At 37.6% G+C, this 11441-nt stretch overlaps 1 protein-coding gene across 1 annotated transcript; it reads right to left on the bottom strand.

Moving 5' to 3' along the window:
* Positions 1-235: 235 nt before the first annotated feature.
* Positions 236-10454, bottom strand: ZDHHC6 (zinc finger, DHHC-type containing 6; the record flags this gene model as incomplete). The annotated part of the gene is made up of 9 exons (XM_009864412.1): positions 236-808; positions 2569-2612; positions 2699-2844; positions 3239-3280; positions 3595-3762; positions 5936-5989; positions 6590-6751; positions 7983-8142; positions 10363-10454. Coding segments are annotated over 9 exons (972 nt in total), but the record flags the coding sequence as incomplete, so codon positions are not given.
* Between the last annotated feature and the right edge of the window lie 987 nt (positions 10455-11441).

Here is an 11441-nt window from a genome sequence, read left to right as displayed (position 1 = left end):
CATTCTAAGATGGATCAAGAACTCTAGTTTCTTGGGTACATGCTCAGATTTCAGAGGGGCTAGATTTTTTTTGCCAGAATATTTTTTTTGCACAGAATATTCTTACAGCAGAAGCTGAAATCTTTCTAACCTTGAAAAACAACTTATAACCATGAAATTTTGCTGCCCCATCAATTCATGTTCCCATGCTTATAAACAACTTCTTGTAGGTTTAAGAACAACTAAATCCACGAGTGAATATGAATGTATCATTTATTTGAGGTGGACAATTCACATCATCAAAAGTCACAGGTAACAAATTTTATCTTGAATTTGAATCAGATGTTTATTTTGTAATAATTTTCAGTGGCAGCTTCAGAGAAAGTAAAATACAAAAGATAAGCAGCACGCATCACAATCAGATGCGGTTGAGGAAATTAAATATGAACCCTTGGAATGCAATTTAAACAGCAAAAAGAAGAAACAAGTGACTTGGGATGAAAAAGATGTATCTTGAAGGCAATTCACTGAATGGCTTCTTCAATTATTTATTGTTAAAAAAGTATGCAAACCATGGCACAAGCATACCCAACCCTTCCAGCTGCAAAGAAGACCCTGTCCTAATATCTTCATTGCATAAGTCTGAAGTAATACACAAAGAAAATTCAAGTAAAGGATTGTGGTGTGAAGTAAAAATTCCATTTCTTATTTAAAAAATAAGAAGGCTATCTGTTTTTCTTCTCTTCGTCCACTGGTTGATCCATTTCAGAGTCATATTGGCATTTTTCCACACATTTCCTAGGGAACCAGCCTCGTTCTCTTACTCCACCTTAAGACATGAAAAGTTGCATTAACTTGGAACAACACATGATCCACTACAGAGGCAAAACACAGGACTAGAAGAGACAACAAGAAGTTATCTAGATGATCTTCTTCAACGCAGAACTAAGTCATTCCTAACATCATTGCCTCGGGATGAATGGATTCTCTGCCACTGCCTAAAATATTTTCCCAGATCTGTGGAGTCTTCCAGTGCTCAACCTTCCTCTCTATGAGAAAATCTTTCCTGATACCCTACCTGAATCTTTCTGTCTGTACTTCAAATCTACAACTCCTCTTCCTGCACACCAGGGACAAAGGAAACAGTTAAAAACCCTCTCTGCAACAGATTTTCACACAGCTGATGATTATTTGCACATATTCAGCTTTTACCCAATCTCCTTTTCTTCTGCAGGTAAGCCACCCCAATTCTTTTAGCTTTCCTTTTTAAGTCACGTTTTCTAGTACTCTGATTATTCTCATTGTTTTCCTCTCAACGCTTTACAGCTGATCTTCCTTTTTCTTGAGATGCAGTAACTGCTTTTACATCACAGTATTTCAGTTGAGTCTCTGCCAATGTTGAGTAGGATGGAAGGATTACTTCATGCATCTGGGAAGATATATGCTTTTTTCTTTTTTGCAAGTGTTGATTCTTCTTAAGATTGACTTTTTTTTTTCTCAGAACTGCTACTTAATCATTCATTTTTCCATCTTGTTTTAGTGTAGCTTTTTATTCCTGCTTATTTGTAGCTTTTTGTTATGCACTCCTAACAAATGTCATCCTATTTTTAAAGCCCAGTTCTCCAAAACACTGATGTTATTTTGAATTCTAATCCAGCCTCCCAGTATACACCAAGTTCCCCACTCAGATGCCATTTAACCTGATTTAAAAAAACCTCAACATTTGATATAGCACAGATATCTCCTCCTAATCTTCATAATAAGCAATGCCACATAAACTATTATGCTCATTTCAGTGACTCATTTAGGTTTGATTTTTGAAAGAGTTCATTGGAGTGAGCACTTCCAGCCCATGAAGGTCTCAGACCTCCCATGAAAACAACAGACAGTTTCAACGTAGCGACTGCTGGCTGCCTTTCTTTTACCAAAAGAGAATATATATATATATATATATATGCAATGAATTAACAATTGGTTGGAAGAGATGACAGAATCCAGTGAACCCTCTGGCAGGTAAAATTTTAGCTCAGCCCAAGCAGGAAGGCTACGGTAAAAATTTCAATGCAGGTGGCTGCACTATTGTCTCTCTGAAGACCAGCAGAAGTCATTAACATCTTTGATAGCTGTTAATTTCAAAAATGCACAAAAGTGCATTGGGACTGATCTCAAACCAGAGACATCATGTCTCCTTGTTTTTAAGATTTACAAAGAGTAGCAAATCTGAATGTGCTTAAGAAAGACCACTACTTAAATATACTACCTAAATATATATTAAAAATAATTGTCATTAACCTCTTTAGAATCTGTAAGTCTTTTTCTTAGAATATGAAGTGTTCCCTTTCCCACTCAATAAACTACTACATGTGTGTTCATTAAGTCTGACAGATTCATTTAACATTTATCAAAACTGGCAAGTCTACCAGATGTAAAAACTATGAGTGTGATTTTAGAGGAAACAGAAGCTAACACCAATAAGGTTGGTCATAAGACATTTTGAGAACTGATCATGTGATATCATCCACATTTCTAGACAGTTATAAGATTGATCTGTAATTTCCAAAAGAAAAAGTGAAAATAACTGCTTCATACCATCAGCAGCTGAGTCAAGAATCTTCTCGCCATACATCCAGTGTCTGGGGAAGGAAGCGTAATAGGTAATTAGATGCCAGAACACATCTCTGTTTCTTTTAACCAAACATAAAGGTGTGGAGTCACTAACTTTAAGCCTCTTGTGGCTAAAATGAGATCCCCTTTACTCAGTGCAATTCTAGGTTCTTCAGTGCACGGTGTTGTGAAGAATGTTTTAACGCCTTTTGTCACAGGGCAGCAGACACCACTGTAATCTTCTACTGCCCGATACCGCACCTACAAATTTGAACAGAACACAGCATGTATTACTGCAAGGAGTTATGATCTTGATGAGTTTAATACAAAAAAATCAATTCAAGCATACCATTAGATTTGAGCATAATGACAAGAGCTGACAGAGTGACACTAAATTCTAAGTTAACTGCTTAACGATGAAGCAAGGTCATCTATATTTTCACATTCTTTACTGTCTGGAAGCTAAATAGCAAATGCAAAGAAAGATAAATGCTAAGTTTAATTAAGCAGAGTTTGCAACACTTTGTTTGTGTGGAAACACAAAGTCTTTATTTAATTAGTAAGCTTAAAATCAAGAAAAGAAATAGTGTCAGTAATTACTTAATTTACACTGATATTTCAAAGTAATTTCAGACCAAACTGCACAAATACTTACGCTTCTTACTCGCTTGTCTGCTTTCTGTTTCAGTTGCTCTATCTATAAATGATTATAAAGAGAGATTTAGGCAGTGCTTAGTTTAACAAGACTTGTGTATTCAACACAAAATGAAGTCAAGTATTGACATCATTCAACAAACACAGGAAATATCATTAGCACTTAAAAGCACTCACAAGAGCATAACTTTTTAGTCTACCAAAAATGAGAGAACATTTGACAGAACTGTTTCTAAAGTATATGTATTACTAGTCCATCTACTTTACTTATTTAAAAAGCAGGTGTATTACTGCAAAGGAAAGCAGGCAATTGAAAAGCAGGGAGAATTATCGTGATTTATCACTGAAGATAATTACCGTCAAACTGTACTGATGACACCCATCTCTCACTGGCCAGTCCAGGCCATCTCCCTCAGGAATCCCAGACCATGTAAACACTTGCTTGAAGTTCTTCCATTTACTTCCCATGTCATATGGAAAAATAAAGGTCTCACCTGTTTGGTAGTACTGAATTCTGTCTTTGGCCTGCAAAATAATTAAGAAATACAGTACATAAAAATGCACACTACAAACTGCAATTGAGCAGCAAATATTGTCCAGGTCATAAGCCCTGTGTGTGCCATGAGACCTAGAGGCCAGCATTTTGAGGCATGAGGAGTAAACTCCTACTATACTAACTGTAGGAACATAACTGGAGATTGGTTAGGAGGACTGTAGGTATGCTCAAGTGACTTGCACGCGAGGTGTTGGAAAACACACCCATCATGCTAGATTACTGCTTGGCCTTGTGTGCTCAGCAAGCAGCACACTCACGCCAAGATAACAGAGGCCTGGAAGAGAGGCAGGGGCATCTCTCACATTCCTGCCCTGCAAAGGTGTTGTGTGAGTCCTGGGAACTCAGGCAGAGCAGCAAGTAAAACATAACAAAGCAGTGGGATGAACACTGCACGCTTTCAAGCAAGGAGCGATCTTATGCCTGCACTGCTGCTTGTTGAGCTGCTTGTGTGACCGCTGCCTGGGTGCCTCAGCTGAGTGCTGCTGTAAAGATTTTTCAGACTCTCAGGTAGTGAGAATAAAACTACTCTTTGCATTTCAGCTGTGGTTTGTGGTTGTTCCTGTGTCCTGCCTGTTTCAGACCACACCCTAACCCAGGCTTTTAGAACGCCTTACAACAGAATCACAGAACGTTAGGGGTTGGAAGGGACCTCTGAAGATCATCTAGTCCAACCTTCATCCCAGCACACCTAACCACTACACCATAGCCTCAAGTGCTATATCTACTTTTTTTTTTAAACACCTCCAGGGTTGGTGACTCCACCACCTCCCTGGGCAGCCTGTTCCAGTGCCTCACCACTCGTTCAGTAAAGAACTTCCTCCGAATATCCAATCTAAACTTACCCTGATGCAACTTGAGGCCATTTCCCCTTAGAAGAGTGTCCAGTTTGGGTCCCCTACCCCCTCGACTCCCCATTTACAATTTAACAACCTAGCCAAATGGCTACATTGAATAATCCACTCCACGCTCTGAATTTATTTTATGGCTTATTTACAAGTCTGATATCTGACTATTTTTCAGTTACATACAAAGACTTTAATGGCTCAGGGTTCTTTGACTAACAATCACGAGCATAATTCAACATTGGTTGTGTCTTTTCCACTTTCAAGAACCGCATACAGAGGCATCCTCTGCATCTCCCACTTTTTGTAGTCATGAACTTTTCATTCTCTCAGTAATGGTGACATCTAGTGGAAAAGCCACAGAACAGTTTCTTCGCCGCTGCAATAAAGTTATTAAGCACTTACCCTATGACACAGTCTGTGTTCAGTTTTTAGCAAGGACATATCAGCAGCTTGTATTTTACAGTAAAAATGTTAACAGGTTATTCTAAATTCTACTATAGAGTTGTAACAGGGTTTTCTTTCGTTTATGTTCCATTGTCCTATCACTCAAAAACTCTAGTCGGACTAGGATTCAGCTAAGCTAAATTTTGTGCACAAAGAAGGCATTATAATAATGGGTATTTATACACAGCTGAGATCCTCATGCTCATTTTGACAGCATAAAAGAAAGACAATAAGATAACGATGAAATGTTTGTGGACTTAAACAAAATAATCTGGTAGCACTGAACCAGTTTCTAAACACTGGGAGTCTGTCTTGCCTCCTCTAAGCCTCTGCTGCTTGGCTGTATTTCTTCTGAAAAATCTTGGGAAAACCCTCAAAAGACATGAAAATCAAAGACAAATTTTAAAAAGACTAGGCACTTCTTCAAAATCAAGGAAAATGCTCCCAAGTTTAATCAGAGAAGTAGGAAATGAGCAAAGTCATGAGCCCAAATGTGCCACCAAGAACAGGGAGGGAAGGGGGACACAGGCAGGCATAATGAGAAGCAAAGACGAGTTTCAGATATAAGCACCCACATATTCCAAGCAGATAAGCAAAGTCTCTTAAAAGCAAGTATTTTTCTATGTTCACAACAATTTCCCCAAACAGGAAAGAAAAATCTATGCAGTTAAATTATGTCTCTTATTTCAGTAAATTTTCGAGACAGTAAAGGAAAAGCTGGCTGTAGGTGTTAAGTCAGTGGTGAACTGAAATTTCTTTAGTTTGAATCCAGAGAAGTACAACAAGAAATTGATAAATATGGAGGATAAACTTTGTAACAACACAGTACAAGAATACCGTAACAAAAGCTTACCTTTTCTTCAATCCAGGACTCGATTGAAGTTTTATTTGTCAAAATTACTTTCATCTAAAACCAAAGTGTTAGTTGAAAATAGCATTATTTTCTGCAGAAATACATCAGCTAGGCAAAGAAAACTGCACTTAACCTAACTTTGCTTTAAAGAATAAAGCAACTTCTATAGGCTGAAACATGTAAAACATTCAAAATTAAGAAGAGATAGCATAGATACAATCTAATACTATCTTGTAGAAGTATACACTGAGCATCACACAGTATTTCTGTTTATGCTTAAAATGTGTCTTAATGGTTTTTTGCAAAGTTCTCAAACAACTGAAGTCATTTATCAGCAGGTTTATACCTGTCTTCAGGGACAGGGACATGTGTTCCTGAAACATTTAGTATTTTGGGTTTTTTTTCAGAAAGTTTATAAAGCCCATCTCATATTTCCTTAGTTGATTAGGTTTTCATCTCCAAGTTCTCCCATGAAAAACAAATAGAAAAAAAAGATGTGGTAACAACAGAGGAACTGGGGGAAAGCAACATAAAATCCTGGAAAAGCTGTACAGCAAAATAAGCTCTAAACTAAATCCTGAATTCTGTTTCTGCTCTGAGAGCATGCAAAACTTTGAGCTTTTAACTTCTTTGTAATAGAAGCCATACACTCACCTGGATAATAAACAGCATACCAACAGCAATGGTTGTTCCTAACGCCAGTCCTAAGGCAAATAAAGACGCAGCAAATGCAGACAGTCCAAAGGGAATAATAGGCCGAGGGTCTCTTTTGGCTGCACTCATGTCAATCTTAACAGAACTCCATCCAAAAGATATCTACAAAGGGAAAACAACATTCAGCCTGAGAACACTCCAACTGCTGAAATATAGCAAGTTACCACTAAGAAATCTGGCTCTGAAGGTAACTGTCAACTTCTGACAGGTTTATTAAAAAAATAAATATATATATTCAAAAGACTTTTCCTCATCAAAAATACATTCTTTGCTAGATGTAGGCCTTCTCTAGATGTAACGCTAAACTAAAATTGCCATCTTGCAAGGTCAAGTTAGGCCCAAAATTAGGCAAAAAAACCCTGGACTCTAGCACATTAACAAAAATGCTTTCATCAGTTTCAGATAGAAAACATTTGCATAGCACTGTATTCATTCTTGGCGTAAATGCTACAAGTTTTCCTCTGAAATCAGCAGGTAGCAGTTCTGCACATTATTACTCTGCAAGTACAACACACAGCTCTTGTCTGTTACACTCAGTTGATGTTTTCAAGCTCTTCATTGCAACAACGGCTGAAATCAAAGCTCATAAACTTAACCATGGATCTGAGATAAGGGATGTATTAAAGAACAAGCTTTGCTCATTGGGGCTGCAGTTAATATTTTTCATTTACAAGCAAATTCCAACAAAATTTTAGTTCCAAAATTCATGTACTTTCTTTGTCCCTGACAATTTGGATACAATTCTAAAAAAGGGGCATGCAAAAATAATAAATAAAAAGCCTCTAACTTCTGTGTTAGTAGTAGTTGGTTTCTGTGCCAGCCAAAATGCAGCCTGTGTCTCTCTCTCTCTGTCTCTCTCTCTATGTGCTACTCAGAAACTGTCCTCAGTCAATGCAATGCTTTAGGAAACTCCTAGTGATTATGACAAGCAACAGGGCAGCAAAAATAGTAACAAAAACAAACAACTTTTTCTGAATCCTTCTCCAATTAATGAACACACTTCTCACAGGTGGAGAGCAGAACTGAGAGTACGCGCTGAAAGAATGACAACAAATTCCACATGGCTGGGGATGCCCCATCCCTGGAAGTGATGTCCCACATCCCTGGAAGTGTTCAAGGTCAGGTTGCACGGGGCTTTGGGCAACGTGGTCTCGTGGGAGGTGTCCCTGCCCATGGCAGAGGGTTAGAACTAGATCATCTTTAAGGTCCCTTCCAGCCAAACCATTCAAAGATTCTCTGACTCTTCTCAGGACACCAAATTGTCTCATACTTCCAGAGATAAACTACCCATCTGACTTAAATAATACTGTAAGCATTTAATTATTCTTCTTACTCTGTTGTAAAGCTGAGTGTACATAGTCATAACAAATATGAAAGAAGCATGAATGCATCCCAGTGGAGCTAAGAGGAGAAATAGAGTGAAAGATGCATGATTCTGGTATCCACAACAATTGTTGATCCAAGGACAATGGTGATCCATCTTCATGACACATCTGTGAATAATAAATATTGATTAATATAAAGGACATATATGGTGTTTATCGAAAAAGCTCAAAGAAAATGACAGCTAACTTTCTACTACTCAACCTCCACTTATTCATTTAAATTCACCAATTTCTGACAGATCAACACAGTATTTTTTTTTAATGATTTTTGTCACTATTCAGAATGGTATTTCATGCTGTAGAGTGAAAGAAAGTGAAAGATAAAGCGCTCCCAGGTCCCACCCACCCTAATTATCCCTCCTCCTTTTTACTCAAACTTGCTAGTTGCTGATAAATGCTGTATTTCAGAGCCAGGAGACAGAAACCTAGAATTGGGCATTTAAGAACTACCAACACAATAATTAAGCACTAATATTACCGTGTGTTTTTTTTAAAAAAATAAGCACACCAGGAAAATACAAGAAATACCAAATCCCCTGTGAACTACTTGTAGAAAGAACTTATATACACACAAAAGTGGCTTAATGCCTCTTTCTTTTCAGCAGTAGACCCTCCGAAAGCTTTACCAATTGACCTCAAACCACTAAGTCCTTTTCAAAATCTATTTAAAAAGTGTGAACGCCCTATAGATTCTCTTGTATTCAGTATAAAGCTGGTTATTTGGGTGTAGCTTATAGGTGCAACAACACCTGGTAAAAGATTTGTCCGCATCCCAAATTGCATTGATTTAACTTAAGAGGTGTAAAAGTCACTGATTATAATGTTGTAATTCATCTGCACCAAACCTAAAAAATAAACAAACAAGTGCTTTGAACAAGTATCCAGCTCCTCTGAAAATAAAATTGTTTTCCAACTACTGACCTCATTATCTTTTAAGCTAATTCATTCCCAATACGAATCTCAATTTCTCCCTTTGAAATAATTAATTATTCTTCATTAGCATATGCTCAAGTGTCATTGTACATGTTCTTGAACATGTAATCATAATTGTAAACAAACGTGTTTCTGAAGAAGTTCCTAGATCTTAGCTAGAAACCTCAACCTGTCCAGGTGAGCCACAAGAAATAACTCCACTCATGCACTGAAACTTGCCATAACATAAAAGACTTTCTGTAAGGGCTTCAGTTACCTACTTGATTGCAACAGGCAAGAAAAATGTGCAAAATGAGACTCTTTGGCCAGAGTTGAGGGGGCCTAAAATTCTTAAAGCATATCAGCAAAATTATTTGGAGAACGTGCTGCAGTTTCTTCCGTTGTATTTGACAAAATGTGAATTATTTAAAGAACTTGCTTTTGCAAAGACAAACATCATGATCTGTTGCCACTTTCTATTAAGTCCTCAGTATAAAGATAGTCACTCGAGGAAAAGAGTTTAATTTTAAATCTCCGGATGATGCAGCCAAATTACACCACTGCTCTACAGTTTTGGTGTCTACTTCCTAAAAGCACACTGACTGCCCATCTTCTGTTTATAGAAATAACAAAAGAATGTGTATGTTGCAATATCCTTTTACCACGTTCTCCAACAGGCTTCAGAGGAGGACCTGCCCAGTAAACCCAAGATAAATCCAGCCACAGCCTGGACTGCAGGCAGCTCAGATGGCTTGCTTTTTTCAAGCTGCACTAAATTCCAGTGCCACTATTTATAACAAAATCATCCTTTACCTCAGAACGAGTCTGTTGGAAGACTAACACATAACAAGGCACAAACTTTGTGTGTTGACCTAAAAGGTTCATTAGTTTACTCAACGTGCAGACTCCCCTCAAAAAAAAAAAAAAGGCAACACAAAATGAAACAAGCTAAAACTTCAGTGAAAAGTCAAGAACAGTCCAAAATTTCCACTCCAGTCAACATTTAACTCTCATTTGGAAAAATGACAGAATAGGCTTTTCTGCTCCCGAGCGGGTGAATGTTTGGACTCAGAACTTAAAAAGGACTGAAAGACTTTTTGGAATTTACACAAGGTCCCTTCTCTGAAACAGTACTGCCAGGTTTTGTTAATACTGTCAAGAAATTCTTAAGTGGAATTGATTTCAAGCTCAGAAGAAAGTGTTAGATAGATTTATTTACTAAACTAAAACACAGTAAAACCAAACATAAATCATACAACTAGAAAGCAGAAATATTTGAAACAGGTACAGTATTCATATGGAAGTCTTTTAAAGGCATACTACAAGACTTAGAAGGATAAGTTATATTAATAACTAATCATTAGGTTTGAACCTGCTTTAATAGAGACTTAAAACAATTTTAAAGACAGACAGTACCTGTTACACTTTCGACAGTGGTGTGAACGTGGTGCCTTATAAGACTGACACACTTTACAGTATTGGAGATACATGCAATCCTGAGATTTTTCCTTCAAACAGAAGAACAGGTGTGTTAAGACATACAGATAATTCTAACTGCAATACATATCTTGGCATTTTTCTGACCTAAGCATCTTTGCCGCCTTCTGACAGGGTGTGTTTCACAACCCAACCCTATTTAATGGTAGGTGGTGAAGACAGAAAAAGCCAAAATGAAATAATCTCTTGGCTATCTGTACAGCCATCTCCCATTGCTAACCACTGATTGCTAAAAGAAATAAACAGTTCTTCCATCAGGACGAGTGACTGTGCACGTAAGGGTTTCATACTGAAGTTCTGAGAGCTTTAAAAACAAAAAAAAGCATGAGGCCTCTACAATTTTTAAAAAAACCTTGTGCACCTTGTCTCTCCATTTTATACCATAAGCCAATCTAGGCTTACTACTACTACTGGTAAGCATTAATATTCAACCAGCTCCTGTCTGCCATCTCCTCTTTATTTCACACACACATACAACAACAACTACAGCAAGATGAGAGACAGAGACTTGTAGATATCGAGTAGCAATACTGGCCAAAATCTTTGGTTCATGACGGAGAATACTCAATTGTCCCACTAGGACTACGTGAGGATCCTCTTCTCACGAGACTGTCCTGAGGACTATTCTACGTGTAGAAATGTGACTATTACTAATCTTTGAATCGTGTCACTGGGACGCACACTCTAGCCAGCTGTCTTGAGAGCCTGAACTTGTACCATCCTGGCCCCTAATTACTACTCTTAGAAGAGATTGCTAAAGCAAAGGAAATGTAAATTTCTACCTCGACTTACAATACTGTGTTGAACATGAGATAAACATGTAAATTTCTGGCTCACATAAAAAAAAATGAATTGTTAAATACAGTTGTTGCTAATAATAAGGATTAGAAGAAAGTCTTGGATATCAGCGTCTGCAGGAGCACACAGATAACCTTGAAGTTCTTATTCCTGGCCAACAGCACTTGTTTCCTGTTGTTTTGTTTTGAGAAAAGCATGTA

The sequence above is a fragment of the Apaloderma vittatum genome, unplaced genomic scaffold (genome assembly GCF_000703405.1).
Source record: "Apaloderma vittatum isolate BGI_N311 unplaced genomic scaffold, ASM70340v1 scaffold5952, whole genome shotgun sequence".
Taxonomy (NCBI): Eukaryota; Metazoa; Chordata; class Aves; order Trogoniformes; family Trogonidae; genus Apaloderma; species Apaloderma vittatum.
Note: the sequence above shows the minus strand (reverse complement) of the source record. Positions and strands in the feature narration are given on the sequence as shown.